Source organism: Micrasema longulum, unplaced genomic scaffold, assembly GCF_059751315.1.
Source record: "Micrasema longulum isolate JH-2025_06_02 unplaced genomic scaffold, ASM5975131v1 h1tg003341l, whole genome shotgun sequence".
NCBI classification, from domain to species: Eukaryota; Metazoa; Arthropoda; class Insecta; order Trichoptera; family Brachycentridae; genus Micrasema; species Micrasema longulum.
Window position 1 is genome coordinate 36919 of NW_028280417.1, and position 21932 is coordinate 58850.

Sequence of the window (21932 nt, forward strand, 5' to 3'; positions counted from 1 at the left end):
TGGATAGTGCTAAATTTTTAAGTCAGCGGTGTAGGTAAACTGTAAATGAATTAATATAGTAATGGTAAAATCTGTGAAAATCTCGGTATAGGCATAGGTAAGTCTGTATATGTATATGAATGTAAATATTTATTGCCATCTTACAATTATTTGGAGCCATAGTGGAGACTATATTGCACAATACATCAATATTATCCGGAGGTGTTTTGAATATCGCAAAACGACGCATTGACAAGGATTAGTATGAGAATCCGATTGTGTAATACACCCTAATATAATAAGACGAATTTATTAATGTTGATAACATACCTAAACTGTAGTGACTTGTTTATCTTCTTTCCGTCAATGCACAATGTACTTATTTTCCCACAAATGCATTTAGGTACATACCTATCAAAACTGGTTTCCCAAATATTGCAACAATAAGAACACTGCGGATTTTTTTTTGTAGAACGCTTTTGCTGGAACACGCATTCGTGCCGGTGAAATATTTCATTGTGATAATCTTAACTTGCGAGTAATTTTTTGAAAAAAGGGGCGTAGGAGCTCACTTCTTTTCAAGCTTTTTACTAAAAATAATCGTACCTATTCAAACACCATTTGACAGTTAAACATAGAGGTATATATTTATTTCGCCGCTAAACAGTTAAACTAGCCTCTCAATTGGGCGGATAGGCAGTTCATTAAATGAGAGTATTCAATTGAATGGCTAGGCCTTTCGTTCAAAGAATTAAGATAGCTCAACGTTCAACGTGTGGGCTGGTTAGGTTAGGATAGGTTGGGTTATTGCTTAAGTTTAAAAACCTATTTTTTAAAATTATTATACTAAACCCAAACTATCGTATTCTAACCTAACTTCACATTATAAAATAAAAAAATAATATTGTTGTATTAAAATTAAATAGACTTAAGCTAGGGTTTCCTAGGACAGCGGTGCCCGTATCTTAACGGCCGTAGTGAACGGTGATGCGGTGGATAGCCGTCGTAACGTCGACTAGAGAGTGGTTTTCTAGGGAAACGGTGTTAAATGGTGTTGATAACACCGTTTTCTTAGGAAACCACTCTCTAGTCACCGTTACGACGGTTATCCACCGCATCACCGTTCACTACGGCCGTTAAAATACGGGCACCGCTGTCCTAGGAAACCCTAGCTTAAGCGAAGTTTAGCCATTCAATTGGATGTTGGTGTTCCGGACGCGTAAAATCGAATAAATTAAAATAATACATTAATTAGAAAGGATCCCCGGTAAATGTATAGAACTGATGGCTGGGCTCTCAATAAAGATAAAATGGTCACTTTCGAGCCTGGCCTCAGTATTACCGGGGAAAAATAGCTAGGTTAAAATGAATAAAATGTACAAAAATATATTATGTAAATGTCATGTTGCGCGCGTCGCGGCTGCCGACGAAATGGCCCGTACGGGCATTGAGCGCCCGTATTTACGCCACCTGCGGCCGGCGGCATGTAGCGAGTGGCGGGGAAAGATTACCCCCACCACTCCGAGGCAGCCGGCGCGGGTGGGATGGCCGACTCACGGAGCCCGACGCGCACCGCTTTATAAGGCGGTCAATTGGAGATATTAAATCAGTTGAGTTCCTAACTCTGAACAGTTCACACGTGTTTTATTCCGTTCTCCGTCCTGTTCGCCTTCCTGCACTTCGCTCTTCGCTCCGCTCTGCCTGCTGACTGCCTTCGCCTCTCTGCACCACTTGGACCGGGTGGAAAGTCCTTTTCAGGGCTATTGAGGTTGACTTGCGGTCGGCGCAGCTGTGCTCCTACCTTCCGACTTTGTCTTTGGCTCTGTCTGGGAGGGCGGCTTCCCACTTACGCCGGGAAGCTTGACTGCGGCAGACGCGGGTGACGAACCGGCGAAACTTTCATCGTGGTAACGCGTACGTTACATTTGGTCCTTCGGAGCTAAGGATCGTCGCCAGTGGTCTCCAGTCTACAACACACCTACAGCATGCCGGTCAACAGATCGCCTGTGTCGACGCGTTCGGGAACGCGTCGAGACGCCGGCACGGAGCACGAAGAGGAGCTTCAGGAGCCCCAACCGGGGTCTGTACGAGCACATCAGGAGGAGCCCCAGCCAGGGCCTTCACACGACTGCCAGGAGGAGCCTCATCAAGGACTTCTGGAGGAACAAAAGGACTCGGACGAGGGATCCGCACCCTCGGAGCGGTCCATCTCATCGGCGACATTTCGCCGACAGATGGAGGAACGCGAGGCGCATCACGAGAGGCAGGTGAGCAGCCTCAACGAGATCATCGCCGCGCTGAAGGCCGCCAACGCGAGAGAGGACGCCAGACGAGACATGGCAACCCCCCTCACGCCCACCATCGAGAGGGACCTCACATCGCACGGGACGTCGGAACCGGCTCACAAGCCGCTGCCGCTGACGTCAGACGCGTCTAGGACCGACGCAGCCCTCAGTACGAGGGAGGCTGCCGCCGCACGCCACGCCGCACGCTACGCCGCTGATCCGGAGGATACCGGAGCGGCGTACATCCAGCAGCCGAGCCACTACGACAGCAGCCGGGCGAGAGACGGGGCCGCTTGGAAGCGCCCTGTCACCGACGCGGAAGCAGCCTTCAGCACAAGGGAGGCCGCCGCCGCACGCCACACCACACGCTACGCCGCTGATCCGGAGGACACCGGAGCGGCGTACATCCATCCACCGAGCCACTACGACAGCGGCCGGGTGAGAGACGGGGCCGCATGGAAGCGCCCTGTCGCCGACACGGAAGCAGCCTTCAGAGCAAGGGAGGCCGCCACCGCACGCTACGCCGCTGATCCGGAGGACACCGGAGCGGCGTACACACTTCCGCCGAGCCACTACGACAGCGGCCGGGTGAGAGACGGGGTGCCACGGAGGCACCCGGTCGCAGAGGCGGACTCCAGGACGAAGGAGGCCGCCAACACACGCTACGCCGCTGATCCGGAGGACACCGGAGCGGCGTACACATTTCCGCCGAGCCACTACGACAGCGGCCGGGTGAGAGACGGGGTGCCACGGAGGCACCCGGTCGCAGAGACGGACTCCAGGATGAAGGAGCCCGCCAACACACGCTACGCCGCTGAGCCGGCCTACGCCGGAGCGACAAACGCACATTTACAAGGCCGCTACAATGAGCGGCATCGGGACAATGAGGCGCCACCTGCACACAGCCGAAGGGAGGACGCCGACGTACGCTACGCCGCCGGGCCAGGCGAGCCCGTAGCGGCACGTACTATACCACTGGGGGGCTACGAGTTTCGTGACCCGGTGAGCGCGTGGGTACAAGAGGGGCTACCCACGGAATACATGCCGCCGGGTGCCACCGGCGAGCCTGTGACGAAATACAGACAGCCGCCGGAGTGGCACACGTTCATGGCGAGGCAAACCGGCGCTAGGGATCTACCGCAATTCTCCGGCGACCCGCTAGAATGGCGAATATTTAAGGCGCAATTTGATCAATCGACACAGATGTGCTCCCTTACAAACGCGGAGAACATTCTCCGTCTGCAACGAGCCCTCACAGGACGGGCCAAGGCCACAGTGTCGTCTTTGCTGGTAGATCCCCGAAATGTGCCGGACATTGTGAAGATGTTAGAGGCCGCCTTTGGACACCCGGAGATCGTCGTGGACAGAGTACTGGAGCGGATAAGAAAACTCCCTAAACTGGCCGACAACGCATCCCTGGAGGCCCTGACGGACTACGCGGTCGCGATAAGAAACGTCGTATCGACCGTAGAGGGCCTCGATGGAAGCCACCTCTCCTCCCCGAAGCTTCTGTCCGAGATGACTCAGAAGCTGCCACGAGTCGAGAGGATGATGTGGATTATGTCACGAGCGGATACCGTGAGAAAAGCTACCCCCAGGGATCTGGCACTGTGGCTAGCGAGACTGACCGGTGCAATACCGAATGCGGGTTGCATCGGGATCAGCACGGAACCCGCCCGAGTGGAGAAAAGGCGTACCCAAGAAAGGCACGTGTTTCTCACTCAGGACAAAAAATGCCTGTTCTGCGACATGAGTGGACACGCATTCGGACAATGCCGGAAGTTTCTCCGGAAAACGGTAGAGGAGAGGTGGACAATTGTGCGTGCCAAGTTCGTGTGCTACGGATGCCTGGAACCGGGACACAAAACGACCACCTGTGAAGCGGCGAAGTGCGACGAGTGCCACGGGCGGCATCATCGGTCGCTACACCGCGAGAGAGGGGACAGTACGCCGAACGAGCAAGTCTTATTGACAAGGCGAACGGAAGTCCCAGTGACCTTCAAGGTAGTGCCAGTAACCTTGAAGGGCCCGCGTGGGTCAATGGAGATCCACGCACTACTAGACGAGGGTTCATCGGTAACTCTCCTCGAGGAGGATGTCGCCCGTGCAGTGGGCGCCACCGGGGCCTGCGAGGAGTTGAGACTCATCGGTGCCAGTGGGAACACGGACACGCTACAATCACAGCGTGTATCCGTAATCCTCGTTAAAGGAAACAAAGAATTTGGTGTCCAGGCACAGACGGTGCGGGTCATGGATCTGCCGCACCGCAACCGAAAGAGCACCAAGACACACGGGCCAGGCATCAAGCCGAAGATGTTAATCGGTCTTGATTACGCCACCCTAATGGTATCTACAGGCCCGCCAGTCCTACAAGAGGACGGGCGGCTAACCATCGAGACGGCCCTAGGAGCCGTCACCTACGGCGGGGCTGTGCACCCCGCCTTTGAATTACCCCCAGACGGCCAGGGTGAAAGGGACTTAGCGGAACTGGTAAAGAAGAGCTTCGCCGTTGACTCGCTAGGTGTAACCACCCTGGAACGTTGCCGCGCCGCAGATGTGCGAGCGGCGGAGCTCATGAGCAGCTCAACCACACAACTACCATCCGGACGATGGGAGACCGGTTTACTGTGGGCGAAAGACGGGGATTCTTTGCCCTGCAACCGGCAAGCAGCCATGAAGCGGCTGCACTCCCTGGAAAATAAACTACGGAAGGATCCGATACTGGCGATCGCATATCGCGCCAAGATGGCGGACTATATTGAAAAGGGATACGCCGTCAAACTAAGCCGCGAGGAGGTAGACGCCCACCATTCGCGCAAATGGTACCTGCCCCACTTCGCGGTGACAAACCCCAACAAGCCTGGCAAGATAAGGGTCGTGTTCGACGCCGCCGCCCAGTTCCAGAGGACGGCGTTGAACGACCATCTACTGACGGGACCTGACCTGCTTTCATCCCTCCTCGGAAACGTGATCCGCTTCAGAGAGGGACGAGTAGCCATCGCGGCCGACATACGGGAGATGTTCCTGCGGATAAGAATCCGGGAAGCCGACCAGCAATCGCAGCGGTTCCTATGGCGGACGCAGGACGGGCAGGAGCCCGACACGTTTGTCTTCGCGTCCATGATGTTTGGAGCGAAGTGCTCACCCAGCAGCGCGCAATTCGTGCGAAACACAGTCGCACGAGCACACGCGAAAGAATTTCCCGCCGCAGCAGAGGCGATCGAGCACAATATGTACATGGATGACTACCTAGACGCCACAGACAGCGAAGAAACAGCTGCAAGCCTGGTACGAGATGTTACCCTCGTACTCGGCAATGGCGGGTTCCGGCTCACCGGGTGGGCTTCAAACAAACCAGATGTCCTGGAAGAAGTAAAGGCCGACGACCGGGCCAATACAGCAGTCACCATAGGGGAAGAAGTAATGACGGAGCGGGTCCTCGGGATCGTATGGGATCCCAAGAGCGACCTATTTATATTTCGGCACGGAGCCGAAAGTGCAGCCATCCCGGAGCGACCCACCAAGCGCGGCATGTTGAGCGCCGCCATGAGTATCTTCGACCCAGTAGGCTTCATTGCGTGCCTCACGATACGGGCGAAGATATTGCTGCAAGCCATCTGGAGGACAAACACAGGTTGGGACCAACCGCTGCAACCGGACCACGCCGAAAAGTGGTTGGAATGGCGCGACCTGCTGGCAGCGAACGGCTGTACAATACCGAGATGCTCGCTGCAAGGGCAGAAAGAACCCGTGACACTGCACGTGTTCTGCGACGCGTCAGAGCAGGCATGCTGCACAGTGGCATACTTTGTGGGGGCCGATACCACAAGTTTCGCAATGGCGAAGTGCAAGGTGGCCCCCCTAAAGCCTCTGTCAGTGCCTAGACTAGAACTCCAGGCAGCGCTACTAGCGGCAAGGATGGCCGCCACCATAAAAAAAGAGAGTCGAGCTCTCATCACCCAAACCGTGTTCTGGACGGACTCGAGCACGGTCCTGTGTTGGCTGCGAACCGACCCACTGCGGTACAGCACGTTCGTCGCAAACAGGCTGGGCGAGATTGACGAGCTCACAGACGTACGGGACTGGAAATGGGTCCCCACCAAGGACAACCCAGCCGACATAGGGACCCGCGACAAGGGCCCACCCGACCTTGCGAGGTCGGGACTATGGTTCGGAGGCCCCGGCTTCCTGAGAAAAGGGGAAGCCGACTGGCCGAAAGAGAAGAAGTTACTACAACAACCGGACGAGAAGACGCTGGAGCGGAAACAACCCCGCCACTTCGTGGGCCACATCAGACGGACGGAGGCCCTACCCCAGGTGCAGCGCTTCTCGTCGTGGACCCGACTCGTCAGGGCGACGGCATGGGTGCTGCGATTCATCGCACGATGCCGCCGCCACGAGTCCCTACCGTCCCCAGGGGGGACCTTTGAACTTCACGCCTCAGAAACACGGGCCGCAGAAATCATGCTGCTGAAGCGGTCCCAGGAGACGGCTTTCGGAGAAGAGCTGGAGCTCCTGAGACGAAAGGCGCCTATCCCGCCGCACAGCCGCCTCCATGCAGCGGCACCCTTCTTAGACAAAGAGGGAGTCATCCGGATGGGAACGCGCATCCAAGCGGCACAGAGCTTCGCAGAGGACTGCAGCGCGCCGCCTATCATGGACGGGACCTGCCCATACACCCGGCTGCTGATCACGCACAGCCACCGGAAGGGTGGCCACCCGGGAGTCGAGAGGACGATCGCCGACCTGAGAGCCAGCTACCTCATCCTGCGACTCCGCGGGGCTGTGAGGAAGATAACACGATGGTGCCCGCTGTGTAAAATGCTGCGCAGCCGGCCCCAACCCCCGCTGATGGGGCAACTGCCTGAGGCCCGACTGGCCTTCAGGACGCCGCCGTTCACGCACTGCGGGCTTGACTTCTTCGGGCCGATGATGATCACCAACGGCCGAAGAAAAGAAAAGCGCTATGGGGCACTGTTCACCTGCCTCACCACACGCGCGATCCACCTGGAGCTAGCGTCGTCCCTCGAAAGCGACTCCGCCATAATGGCCATAAGAAGGATGGCCGCCCGCAGAGGCTGCCCACACGCGTTATACTCGGACAACGCTACCAACTTCAGGGGAGCGGACAAAGAGCTGAAACAGGCCGTAGACGAGCTCCTGGCGGACCCCAGAATGCTCGCCGAACTTACAGTTCGCAAAATTGAGTGGAAATTCATTCCGCCCTCATCACCTCATATGGGGGGAGCGTGGGAAAGACTCGTGAGATCTGTAAAACGAGCCCTCCACGCAACCCTCAACGAGCAGGCTCCAAGAGAGGAGACCCTCAAAACCATATTGGCTGAAGCAGAGTACACCGTGAACAATCACCCGCTCACGCATGTGTCAACCAAGCCCAACGACGAAGCACCGCTGACCCCGAACCACTTCTTGCTCGGGTCAGCCAACACACAGCCAACTCTGGCATATTATAACAAAAGGGAAGAAGGGGCCTGCCTTCATAAGCAATGGAGGATCGCCCAGAAAATGGCCGACATGTTTTGGCGCCGATGGCTGAGGGAGTATCTTCCCACCTTGGCGCACAGGAAGAAATGGCGCGAGCCCGCGCCTCCAATACAGGTCGGGGACCTCGCGCTCATCATGGACCCAAATCTGCCGCGGAATTCTTGGCCTCGCGGCAGAGTCACCCGTGCAGAACCAGCAGCTGACGGACAAGTACGAGTCGTCGAGGTGCGGACCACCAACGGCACCTACACCAGACCAGCGGTGAAGATCGCCGTACTAATGAAGGAAGAGGAACAACGCGCCCAGCAGGAAAATAGTACAGACTAGCTGCACGGGGGGAGTGTTCCGGACGCGTAAAATCGAATAAATTAAAATAATACATTAATTAGAAAGGATCCCCGGTAAATGTATAGAACTGATGGCTGGGCTCTCAATAAAGATAAAATGGTCACTTTCGAGCCTGGCCTCAGTATTACCGGGGAAAAATAGCTAGGTTAAAATGAATAAAATGTACAAAAATATATTATGTAAATGTCATGTTGCGCGCGTCGCGGCTGCCGACGAAATGGCCCGTACGGGCATTGAGCGCCCGTATTTACGCCACCTGCGGCCGGCGGCATGTAGCGAGTGGCGGGGAAAGATTACCCCCACCACTCCGAGGCAGCCGGCGCGGGTGGGATGGCCGACTCACGGAGCCCGACGCGCACCGCTTTATAAGGCGGTCAATTGGAGATATTAAATCAGTTGAGTTCCTAACTCTGAACAGTTCACACGTGTTTTATTCCGTTCTCCGTCCTGTTCGCCTTCCTGCACTTCGCTCTTCGCTCCGCTCTGCCTGCTGACTGCCTTCGCCTCTCTGCACCACTTGGACCGGGTGGAAAGTCCTTTTCAGGGCTATTGAGGTTGACTTGCGGTCGGCGCAGCTGTGCTCCTACCTTCCGACTTTGTCTTTGGCTCTGTCTGGGAGGGCGGCTTCCCACTTACGCCGGGAAGCTTGACTGCGGCAGACGCGGGTGACGAACCGGCGAAACTTTCATCGTGGTAACGCGTACGTTACAGTTGGCATTTAATGAACAGCCTAGCTGCCTGATTTAACAATTTGGCGTCTACATATATACGTATATTAAAGCAGTTTTTTATAAAATGTCAGAAAAATTTTAACCATTTTCTACTTATTTTTATGATTATTTTAGACTGAACCTAAAGTTGTTGAAGTTGTTTTAGTTGAACTTAAAGTTAAACAAATAAATTAATAAACATCTACCACTGAAAAAGAAATAAATATATATACAGCGTGGAGAGAATTTAGCTAGTGTCAAACTAATGTCTCTTTCTTTTTCCCAAGTCTATAAATTTAATATATATTCATATAAAACAAAAGTACAAAAACTTATTAAAAAAATGAAAATCAAATTTAACAAAAAGGGCAACACCAAAATACAAGAAGAAACAGAAAGAAATAATAATTATAATAAAAAACACAATTAAACAAATGGCCTGGTCATAAAAAATGAGGAAAGTTAAAAAGAATATTGAAGATACAAAAGAAAAATATAATTGAATAAAAGTTCTTAGTGATTTCTAAAGTTTTGACCAATTTTCTTAAGAGAAATCGTCCCGATTTCTTTTCCTGCAATCTATCCTAAACGTAATGATTTTGAATTAAACCAAGTAACGCCGTGTTTTAATACTATGCTGTAGGATTTTAACAAAGTAAAGTTACGCTCCTTTTTAATATGACAGTAGAATTTTTAAACAAAGAAAAGTTACGCCATTTTTCAATATGGACAAGATAATTTTAACAAAGTAAAGTTACGCACTTTTAAAAAAAATGATGACTGTAGCATTTTAACACAGTAAAGTAAACCCTTTCCTAAATTATGACAGTAGGATTCAAACAAAACAAGTTACGCTCTTTCCTAATAAGATAACAGAAGGATTTGAACAAAGTGAAATAATGACCTTTCGAATATGACAACGGTTGGTTTTTAAAAAAAGCAAAGTTACGTCCTTTCTTAAATGGCGAGATTAAGATTCAAACTAATTGAGTTACGCCTTTTCCTAATATGATGACAGTAAAATTAGAATAAAATTAAAATAACAAATTTCCCTAATATGATGACAGTAGGATGAAGTAAATTTATTCCGTTTCTTAATCTGATGAACGAAGGGTATTAAAGCAAAGTTATTCCCTTTCTTAATAATGTGATGACAATAGGATTAGAAGAAAAAAAATGCCCTTTCATATTATAATGACAATAGGATTTAAATAAAGTAAAGTTACACTCTCGCTTAATCTGAAGGATTTGAACAAAGTAAAGTTACGCCCCTTTTCATCTGATTCAATAGCGCAATCCTTGGAAATACATAGTCGATAGTTACCCATGTTATTTTTAATTTGTTTCACGTTTGGCTGTCAATCAATGACTTTTTGTTCTAGCCTAGAGATACTGTCCATCTCGCATTGTGTTTGCCTTCAGTGGCACATAATGTTTTTGCTTATTAGGCCACTAACTGAGGTCAGTAGTACGCAGTATGGCCGACCATCCTTACGTCCTTACCCTGCCGCCGCCACCGATATTGCAGAAGTCATTACGTGACAAGCGTCTCAATATACTCCATAGTTTGGAAGCCAGGAGAATAAAACTACGAACATACATAAAATAAAATAAAAATAACACTGTTTAATTTAAAAAATAAAATTTAGTTTATTTTCAAATTCTGTACTACCCCTCATAAAAAAGTTCTGTACCTCTGTTCAAATATATTTTAATCTTGATAAACTCCCTAAAACGTAAATCCAGTACTGGCATACAAAGATTTTGATGTACGTGTTCAACATGTTTTTTTATTAAAAAATTAAAAAAGTGTTTTCGGGCATTTATGCACATCAATAAAGGTTTCAGCTATTTCACTTCACATAATCAATAAAAAATATCTTTGGCATTTTTTAATATTTCCTTCCTCTAACTACTTTCTCCATTTTCTTTTTCCTTCCCTATTTTCCTATTCATTTTGTTTTCCATTTATTTATTATCCTTGTGAACTGAATGTAATTTATTTATTTATTATACAGGGTGTTATTTAAACCCTGTCACATCCGAAACCACGATGATCAGTATGAGCAAGAAGACATATTGGCACATTAAAATAAATTTTTATAACGAATAAAATTTAATGGTTGCTTACTTCTGCAGGGGAGAAACGAGGAGGGGGAGGGGAGAGTCTGATATACCGTAAACCGCGCGGCGGCGCCCCTCTCGCTTCTCCCCTGCAGAAGTACGCAACTATTTGTTTTTTTTAAATATTTTCTTTAAAAATTGTTCGTTTTATAAATTTTTTTTAATATGCTTATATGTCTTCTTGCCCATACTGATCATCGTGGTTTCGGATGTGACAGGGTTTAAAGAACACCCTGTATGTACGGCTCAAGTCAATTATTACAGTTATATGAAGAAACATATGTACAAGAAACTAAATAAATAAAAAAATTGACTATGTAGCAAAGACAAACAAGGACAATAAAATAATGGTGTACAATATATTCAAGAACATGATCAACATACAAAATTCCGAGATAAGTTGTGCCAATCCATTTATTTCCCACAGTGTGTTAATGGCGAAGAGATCTACGAAAAGCTTGAAGATCTTTCTCAAAGAATTCTAAGTCATGCGACGAATTGACTAATCTACACATTTTGGATATTGGGGCATAAAAACAAAAGTTTCTTTTAGAAGATTTGATAAAAAGTAAAATTTGACTTCTGGTGACACGTTGTTAAGTTTTATACTGTTGGTATGTGAAACCCGTAATTGGTCTAGTAATTTTGTATATGTTGTTAAATTTTGTATGTGTTGTTAAATTTTGTATGTGTTGTTAAATTTGGTATGTGTTGTTATATTTTGTATGTGTTGTTAAATTTTGTATGTGTTGTTAAATTTTGTATGTGTTGTTAAATTTTGTACTACTGTTGACCTACAGGTTTCAATAAATAAAAAAAACATTCACCAAGAGAGAAATGCGGATGTTTAAATGGAGGAAAAAATGTAAATGTTACACAGAATGTGAAGTCATAATTTAAAACAGCCAGCGACAGTTCGTAAGCCGTGTAAAAGGCTATACTTCCACATAAACTTTTTTAAAAAGCTGTCCGTGTATTATATAAAAATATGTAAATATGTTTTAACTTCGTGGGACTTTTGCCTTGACGAGGTGAGATGAGATGAGATGAGATATTCTTACATATCTTTGATGAATTTAGATCTCAGCAGAATGTTCGTACAAGGATGATCCCGCAATTTGAATGATTGAGTACCTTAAACACGAATGACTTTTGTAAATATTTTTTTTTTTGTAGCCTCAATAGTGTTTAACATCCTGGATTAACATTAAGTTCTCCAAAACAAAAGCCATCTTCAGAAGGAGTATTCATTATTGGATTGGAATATTTATCTAATGGAGGAGACTGCTGCGAGACATTGGGTACATTTACTTATTTGAAATGGTGCGCACACGGTGCTGCGTTTGTTTTTTAAAAGTGTTATGGGATTGTTACTTGTATCTTATTTTTTATTGTTGTATTTTTATGTATGCTTCCACTTTTGATTGTGTTAAAAAACTCACCACAGGGCTTTTGTTCTCGTAGAGTTGGGGATAAATTAATATTTTATATAGTAGCGGAATTGGCTGCTTTGAAATATACAGACAAATTTAATCAATCGAAATATTTTATTATCCTCATTAAACCTATTTAGGATTATATGGGGAGAAATTCTGTGCAAACTGTTCTAACTGGTTTAGTAGGTAGATGTTTTGATAACTAAAATATGGATAACTCTTGTTGTAAAATGTATTAAAATCATTCACCGTTAGAAGTAAATAGTTATAACGCACTTCAGTGGTTTGCAAATATAATTGAAACTAAAATATTTCATCATCATTCCCTTTTCGCACCTAATGGTGCATAGGGCACTGCATTGGTACACCAATCGTAGCGTATGTTGATAATTTTTGGTACATGAAGGAAATATGACCAGTCTTACGCTTCAGGTATCAGTCCAGGGACTGTGAAATATTTTAGTGTGAAAACACCCCTTTAAATAAATATTTCACATTAAACATGCCGGGAATCGAACCGGAGACCCCTTGCATGGCAGGCAAACGCGCTGACCATTACACCACAAGGCCGACGAAGATGCATTTTAAATTTAAGCACAGTCAGATGTCATCATTGATGTTTTTATTTAAAATAGAAATAAGTAGTATAATAAATTTTACTCATCTCTCTTAAAAAAAAGCATTCAAGGTTGCAGTAATAAAAAACACGGTTTTTATTTTAAATCGTTTACTAAGAAAATAATATTCGTAAACCCGCGTCATCTAAACGATTTAAATTGTGATACATTTAGATAAAAATGTCGGATTATGAGTTTTTACTAACATACAAATATTATTAATTACGGTGTTTAAATTCATGAAGTAAAAATTAAGATTATTTACGGGTAGAGTTACTACCATATCTATTGATATTTCTGAAATGACAATTTTTTTTTTATATATTAATTTCCATAAAAAAGATGTACACAAAGATGAGACACAAATGTGCATACTTATTTTATTAAAACCAAAATTTGATGAGCAAAAAGTTGTTTATTTATGTTTTGAGTAATCATAGAAGTGTACTGGTTATACTATTGTACAAGGAACATTTTCACATATGAATCACAAAATGAACAAAAATGCAGTTATACTCTTATGTCCGCCCACCAAAGAAATATAAAATGGTAAAAATGGCGGATTTAAAAAAAACGTACTAAAACGAATTCGTACTCCGTGGACGTGTTACCTGTACATTTACTGGTTCGACAACAACAAACCAACGCCGTTTCTCCGTAAGGGTAGACACAGAGGATAGAACGCCACATCACTCTAACTTAGCATACAGATCTCGCTTCCTCTACATTCATACATCTTCTCATGCACGCGCGCCGATTATTCCGACATTTGACAAGCCCATCTTCAAGTATTTGTTGGATTTGGTCATGCCCTGTCTTTCTCAGTGTTCCTCCATTAACATTCGTATTGTAAATATTCTTAGCCGTTCTTTTTTTTTTAAAAGAAAGAAATATTTGCGTTCTTATGATTTACCCAAATACTTAATTTTGAGGGACATTTTCAACGAGTTGTAAATAACTCACCATTAGAAAATGGAATCAAGTTGGGGTAGAGTGGGATTCGAACCACAGACCTTTGGTCCGTGAGTCCGAGACACTAACCACATGACCACAACCCGGTTAATTTCACTGTCTATTTGCTCTGCATGTTCAAACCAGCGCTGAGCTCCTTTCCTAATTTTGTCGATAATGCTTATCTCAGCCTTACACAATGTACGGATCTCTACATTTGTACATCTATCGTGCATAGTTTTACCACACATTCGCTTGCTTTTTTCATAATTAAAAAAAAAACGGATATATCATTGAGTTTTTAATAATATTAATATTCATTTCATCTACCTCTGATAAAAATAAAAACGTGTTGATAAGCCGGTTTCGAGGTTAAGCGGGTTGTTCTTTTATTTTTGTTTTTTAATAAATTCTTAATGAATGAAAGAAATCACAAATCATGTTGATTACCCCTGCGGTGTAAGAATAATGTGATGTTCCGCTCAACAGTAAGCAAATCACCAATGTAGTTTATACTTCTCAAATAATGATCGATTCAGTTTATTGTGAAGACTTCGACAAGTGTTGACATACACGTAGATCTTGCAACTTGTAAATTCATTAATTATAAATACCTAAATTAATTCATCCAATAACGGTTAATGAAAATATAAAAAGTCTAACGATTTAAAAAAACATAAATTAAATTTGTAAATCCCTCCAAAACAAGCTTCCTTCGAAAAATAAAAAAAGTATAACATTTCAGTTAAATAACAGTGCTTTTTAAAATCTTAGAAAAATGAGTTCAATATATAGCCGCTCAAAACAAATAATTATTTTGCTTCAAATATGTTTGGTAAGTATTTTAAGATTTTTTCTTATTTTTTATGAGTTAAAATAAGATTAAGTATAAATAATAATTAATATTTCGATTACCGACATGGTTGATGTGAAATATTTATTTAAAATTATGTTTTTACAGTAAAAATATTTCATAGTCCCTGGACTGGTACCTAAATCGTGAGACTGATCATGTAACAAAAATGATCTAGATACGCTGCGATTGGTGTGCCAATGCACCATTAGGCGCAAAAAGGGAATGATAATGATGATGATGAATGTTTTAAGACGAAGCTGTATTTAATAAATAATAAAATGAACGTTAATTTAAAAGGAAACGTAATTATTTTTTAAAAGGACATGATATTTTAGAAGAGTTATCAATGCAAATAATATATAAAAAAGTGAATAAATTTAATCTTTGTAATTTCACTTTTAAAACTTGCTTAAATCTTTTCTCTTCAATGAAAAGCTTGAAATTTTAGAAATAAACTGAACACTGTACCTACACGCACACTCAGTCTTCTCCAAAACATGTCGTTATAGTGAGGACTCTAAAAATCATTTTGTGTATGAGTTTTTACATATTGTATAGTAATAAAGAATAAAATATCTATCTGGGGAGTAAAATCCAGTTTTGTTTACATATATTTGGCTACACTAAACTATAGTTTATCAAACTAAATAGTTAAAAACGAAGTGTTAAAAAAAGTATTTTCAGGCGTTGCCCAGTAGGTGAAATAATTTAATTAGACGAATCTCACCCTCGTCAATTAAAAATCTGCCTTTTTACTTCACAAACATTAACAGATGGAATAATTGAAGGAATATGGATACTCAAAATAAGCAGAATGGTGAATGTTAAACAGTGCGTAAAGTGGCCAATAACAGACCCTATAAATGCCTAGCTTTCTATATTTCCTTCTCTACAATGTTCTCCATCTCTGTTTTAATATGTTAATTAATATAATAGGACGACCAAAATTAACCACGTTGTGGTCCAGTGGTAGTGTAGCGATCTCACGGATCTGAGTTTCGAGGTACCAACCCTATTTTCTAGGAAAGTTATTTACTAGTTGAGAATAGCCCCAAAATAATACTTTTTATTGTAAACAATATTTTGTGTACGTCTAAATATTTGTAGACATGGATGGATTTCAATCCAAATATCAGAGACCAGCCAACGACAGATCATAAGCTATGTAGATTCCTAGATTTCCATATTCCCTTCTCGATTTCTCTCTCTGATGCATTAAATTACATGAATATAGCTTCACTTGATCAATGAATGGTATATTTTTCAAAATTTATAAATTTTGTCGACCTCGTGGTGTAGCGATCAGCGCATTTGCCCACTGTGCAAGAGGTCTCGGGTTCGATTCCCGATACGGTTGACATGAAATATTTATACAAAACTAAAGTGTTTTTTTCACTAGAATATTTTGTAGTCCCTGGACTGACACCTGAAGCGTAATACTGATCATCTTACCTTAATGAAACAAAAATGATCAAGAGACGCTGAATTTGGTGTACAATTGCAGTGTCCTAAGCACTATTCGATGCGGAAAGGGGAATGATAATGATAAATTTTATAAAAAACTCTATAAAAAAAATACGAATTCGAATTTCGTATTTATTCTCACAAATTAGTGCAATTTGTAATTTCGTAGATAATTAGATTTTTTGAATATTTCAGATGTTAAAATGTGCAACATCAAATCCACTGTTTTTCTCCAACCCTTTTGGAAATACTAAGGCACCTGATGGAGATTCCGAAAATGTCAGCATTTATACCACCCCAATGGCAAATGAGGAAGGAAGGGCTGCCACAACTCCACCGAGTGTCTACCGCCAGATAGCCAAAAATGTTTTGGAAAGAATTGCATCTCCTGTAGTAAGTCATTTCATATTAGTCAGTGCAACAGAAAGATCAGCGAAACTTACAATATCTTCGGAAAAACCATCACTAAAAGACGATCAACTTGAAATCGTCGAAGATCCTGTCACAGAAGTTGAAGACGATACAATTTCAACTGATCAAAACGACGTACAGATTGAAGAGGTTAACAGCAAAGAATCAACGAACCCTCTCTACGTTAAAACAAATCCAAGCTTCAATAGAACGTCCAGAAGAGATGATTCCAAACCAGAAAGAATCGTTCTTTATCCCGTGATGGAACAAGTCAAAAAAGAAGCTAGTGAAGTTCAAGATTTAAACAAAGTAACATCAAACTTCTTCAATTCGGTATCTGACCTTCCCGACGACGAGGAAAATGAACTGGAAACGAACAAAAATAGGGAAGAAATTGATCCAGACGTTATAACAAACATCAATGAAAAAATTGATGTTTCTACGGATAGTGAAGTAGAGACTGAAGATGATGAAGATTTTACCGTGACAACAGTACGATCTGGTTTAAGAAGGAACTTTTCCGAAAGTGGTGCAATTTACATTTTAGAACTTCTCGGTTCGGCTTACGCCATTTTAACTGGCCTTCTCCAGTCTCTGTTTAACAGAAACCCGAATATGGACACGATGAAGTAAACGGCTGTTCTATTTAATATTATATTTGATTAATTTATTATTCAGTTATCATAATGCGTCTTTTGTAATAATCGTCATGTGTGAAGGACAAACACCGCGATGCATTTTGAATGAAAAGTTCCCATTGATTTGTTTTTCCCTTCCAACTATGGACTACCATTCATTGTATATTTGTTACCTTAGCTGAAGTACGGATGGAATTGATATTAATGTGACTGTTAAAACAATGATCACCGCAATAAAAATATATCAATAATTATTGTTTCAAGTTTAAATGTAGTAATTATTTATAGGTTTGTAAAAGTGTGATTAAATATTTTTAAAAACTAACGAAAAACTATGTTTATATGAAGATACTATGAACATTTTTTGAGTCATATTTTTGTGAATTTATGAACCTTTTTCGAAAAATTGCAAGACAATTTAAAAAAATGCATTACATTTTTAAAAATTACACAACTCATCACGAGTCATGAGGTAAAGAAATAAGCATGTACTCAAACATATGTATCAGAAAGACAAAACTTTGACGAAAGTGTAGCAATTATTTAAAATAACTTTAAACTTTATTTAGTTAGAATGAATTTTAAACAAAACAAAAAAGCTTAAACACGTTAAAAAAAACACGTAAACCATTGCATACATTGCATGAAAAACTAAATTATTGTGTAAAAACTCAATTGTATCTTATCTTAAGTCACAAAATTCAATTTTATTTAAAGCAATTAAAAAGTATTACGAAATGGAAAAAAATATTTATGAAGAAAAAAACATATCAAAATTTAAAATAATGGTCAAGACATATGTGATAAACAATTTATAAATTAAATATATTTGTAATGTTATTATTAGAACACACATAAAAATATGTATGATATGTGTGCCCTACTTTAAGATTTAAATAAAAAAAAAAAAATAATAAAAAAAACCATTAAACAAATAGTCATTTCGTTTCGTAAATTTGTTCGTTTGTCATATATCCATCTCATTCTAACGCAATTAACACCGTATTTTGCTCTCGTACCCTCTCATACGATACAAATGAATGTACGAAACGAATTAGTTACAGAATAAGCCCACATAATATTTTGGTGAAAAGAACAATAATTAAAATCGATACCAATTTAATAAAAAATTCATCATTCGCATAGGTACTAAATATTTGAATCAACTCTAATAACAAAATGTATGTTCAACTTCAAACTTTAAGACATGAAATCAATTTATTTTTAAATATTTATATATTTTTTTTGATCAATACAGATTTTTATTTACCATCATTATCGTAAGTATTACTAATGGCCAGTTGAACCAAAAAAGTTAAGTTAAACGAAGTTTAAAATTAAATAATTGTTGCATTTTTGTAAAAATGGGCAAATGTGTTGTTTTTCTTTATTTTTTTATTCGAAAACAATTTTTTAACTAAATTTTTTTGGTGCAACCTGCTCTAAGTTGATGTAATAATGTAATTTTACTCCGTAGGGTGCATTGTCTCTGCACTGACTCGCTGCGATATGTTGCAGAATGTGTGGTGGTGGGGATTAGGAAGGGGACAAGCTAAGGGGTTGAACGTTACACGATTGGTTAATTGGTAGACATAAAAAGTCGGTAAGTGGTTCAATACTAATATTTACTAATATGAATTAAAATGTTTGACCACAAAATTAATGCTTTGAACATAAAAAAATAATAAATGGATCGCACTTAACTGGAGATCCAATGTAGTGGTATATGCTCCACTAGGTACGAGTAGGGCAATGATGAAAATCAGAAGCCATGGAGGATTATACATTCAGAGGAGAAGCATTAAAAAAATGTAATCAATTTTTCGTAAATTCATAAATTCAATAACCTTTCATTTGATTACGTACTGTAACCTTTGCACGTAATAGACTAGATATTGTGAAATGTATATATTATAAATAAGGACTCCTCGGCTTTATAATGTTCCCTCAAACTTAAAATAAGAATTCTTCAAAGAAGAACAGGAGCTACTCGGAAAATGGAATGAGTGAAGTCGTTTTCTATGGGAGACGTTAGTTCTCGGTTAGTTTCATTCTAGAGACTCTCAAACGAGAACGTATTTCAACAAGGACCGTACGTGATGTGACGTGATAATGTTCTAAGTAACCATGATCGCGTGTAGAGCCCTTTTGCGACAAAACGTCTTATGTATAAAAAAAAAGATTTCGTCGCCATCATACTTCTACATACAAATAAATTTACAAAAATTAATTCTTAGAGTGATGCTTCGATGTTCCCCAACTTTCCTATCTGAGACATTGTTTCAATTTTCAAAGGTACTAGATATTAGATCATTTTTTTAAAGAGTGACGCATTTCTGGTCATGTGGCTACAAGCAGATCCCAACCGAATACCCGTACTAGGTTTTCCTGTAATTTGAATTTTGTAATACCGAAGACACGTTGACTTTCGTTCAGAGAAATTGATCTTTTGTGGTCTCAAGAGTGTTTAATGTCCTGGAAGAACATATTAAATTATTCAAAACGAAGGCCATCTTCAGGAGAAGTGTACAAGTGTGGATTTTGTCTAAGAGAAGATACCATTGCAGGAGACTGCTGCGAGACATTACATAGATTTATATAAATAACTATTAAGCGTGTTGTCTAGATATTTATTGAAATTTACGTTCTATAATATTTTTTATTCGTAGTATTCTTTAATAATATGCATGCTTTCACTTTCTATATTGTTATATCCCAACTCAACACAGGGCTATTGGCCTCATAGGTGGGGGATACGTTATTATTTTTTTTGTAATATGTGTCTTTGTATAAATAAATAAAATTTTAAAAATAATAAAAAAGATCACATGAAAGTAAGGTGATCAGTTTAAGTCTTCAGGTACTGTAAAATATATTGGAAAGTTAAACCACTTTGACCTTTCCAGGAATCTTACCTGGTACCTTAAGCATTAACATAACAACTGAAATGGCTCAAAATTAGACAGCGGAGAGACTATAACTCCCTCTCACTTCTGTTCGATGTACTTTATAGTCCTGACGCTCCTATATACCTGTGTGAAAAAATTCAACGCTTATTAGTTCATTGTTTACCTTTTCGTTCTAATTCTTAAAGCACTCTCTTAATACCCATCCACAATTCCTCTTTCTTTTCTTACTCATATAGTGTCCATGCCGCTCAACTGTGTTATCTCCCATCCACCATCAAATATGTTACTACAGTATCTCTGTTTAAATCACGTCTGAAGAAACATCTCCTTTCTCTTCCTTAATCTCTCCTCCTTTCCTCCCTTTTCCCTTTTCCTATTGAGTAATGATATTGTTTTAAGGTAATTTATATACAAATACTTTTATTTCTAATTTGAAATATCTTAGTTTTTTTTTATCTTTATTTCATGTTGAATATGTTTTTAACTTGAGTTATAAAAATAAAACTTTTATTTTATTGATTGGTTCGAAGAAATTGCCATTTGGCAATAAGCTCGCTAATGTACAATTAACATTATGTACAAAAATTAAATGAAAAAAAAAAAGAAAGAAAAACGGGGAATGAAGTCGCCAACATTACGAGGAAGAATAATTATCCCCACTCGATTTACCTTTTTAGGGTTTCTACCCAATCTAGCCTAGAATCAAAAACACTCGTCCAGGGTTCTAGTTCTTTTTATACACAAATCTGTATTCTTTATAAGTCTGGACACAATAAATATTTACGCTTCGTTCTAATTTAATTTTACGGGCTGCTGTGAACAGAATCAACATTTTGATCATCCCCCTTTTCACCGAAAAAAAATATTTATACAAATAGGATTACGTTGGATGTTGACATAAGTTGTGTCCGTTTTTTTTTCAAATAAACTAGAAGAAACAATAAAAAATTAGTTAATAATGTATTCTCCTTCATTATTTTACTTTAAAAAAATAATTAAAATAAATCTTTGCATCCTTTTGATTTGTCTAATTATTTAAATTTTGGTTGACATTTTCAACGAGTTGTAAATAAATCACTATCAGAAAATGGAAATCAAGTTGTGGTACAGTGGGGTGCAAATCTTGGACCTTTGATCCATGTGTCCACGCACTAGCCACGGGACCACAACCCGATTAAAGTTTTAGAACAGTTAAAAAAAAATAAAAGGAATAACCCGTTTAGCCTCTATTTCAAGGCTTGTCAGCGGGTGGGATAGAGGGGATATGGAAGGAGGAAAAATACACCACAACACCTAGACCAACTGAGAAAAAACTCTTTCTTGGATTTTTTTCTTGCAACTGGCGAGAATCAAATCCGCGATTCCAGTTTCACAGTTGGCCATCTTACCAACTGCGGCACAGCGCCTGACTAATGTCAATAATGTGTTCTCCTTCATTATTTTACAACAACTTAGTCAATAGTTCAAAGCATCTTCAGTGCAGGTATACTGCGCAAATATCGCGATCAACTTTGGCAGCTTCATTCCCCCTGAACGTAAACACGACGCGTCAAAAATGCTCACTTTCGCCAATTTGACATCTCATTTTGAAGGATTGTAATCAAATAAAACAATAAATATAAAGTAAAAGCAAATACAATTTCTTATAGAGCAAAATAAAAAAAATTCAAATCACACATAACCTTTTATTTTTTTTTTT

General features: G+C 41.3%; 1 protein-coding gene across 3 annotated transcripts; it reads left to right on the forward strand.

Moving 5' to 3' along the window:
* Positions 1–13: 13 nt before the first annotated feature.
* Positions 14–17564, forward strand: LOC148270845 (uncharacterized). Of its 3 annotated transcripts, XM_088242138.1 has the most exons (3): positions 20–97; positions 12128–12252; positions 16471–17564. In XM_088242138.1, the coding sequence occupies exons 2-3, from the start codon at positions 12226–12228 to the stop codon at positions 17317–17319; spliced, it is 876 nt and encodes a 291-aa protein (XP_088098264.1). In that variant the 5' UTR covers positions 20–97; positions 12128–12225; the 3' UTR covers positions 17320–17564. The 3 variants fall into 3 exon arrangements, 2 of the variants coding, with proteins under 2 accessions (XP_088098264.1, XP_088098263.1); XR_015825266.1 differs by lacking the exons at positions 12128–12252; positions 16471–17564 and adding an exon at positions 10210–11082 and having other exon boundaries at positions 14–97; XM_088242137.1 differs by lacking the exons at positions 20–97; positions 12128–12252 and adding an exon at positions 13046–14790.
* Positions 17565–21932: the final 4368 nt, after the last annotated feature.

What these genes read in the sequence shown, in the direction of transcription:
- LOC148270845 (XM_088242137.1), top strand. Translation starts at nt 14,734, where the DNA reads ATGAGTTCAATATATAGCCGCTCAAAACAAATAATTATTTTGCTTCAA. An exon ending in TTTTGCTTCAAATATGTTTG is followed by an intron (nt 14,791 to 16,470) that starts GTAAGTATTTTA and finishes TGAATATTTCAG; the next exon opens with ATGTTAAAATGTGCAACATC.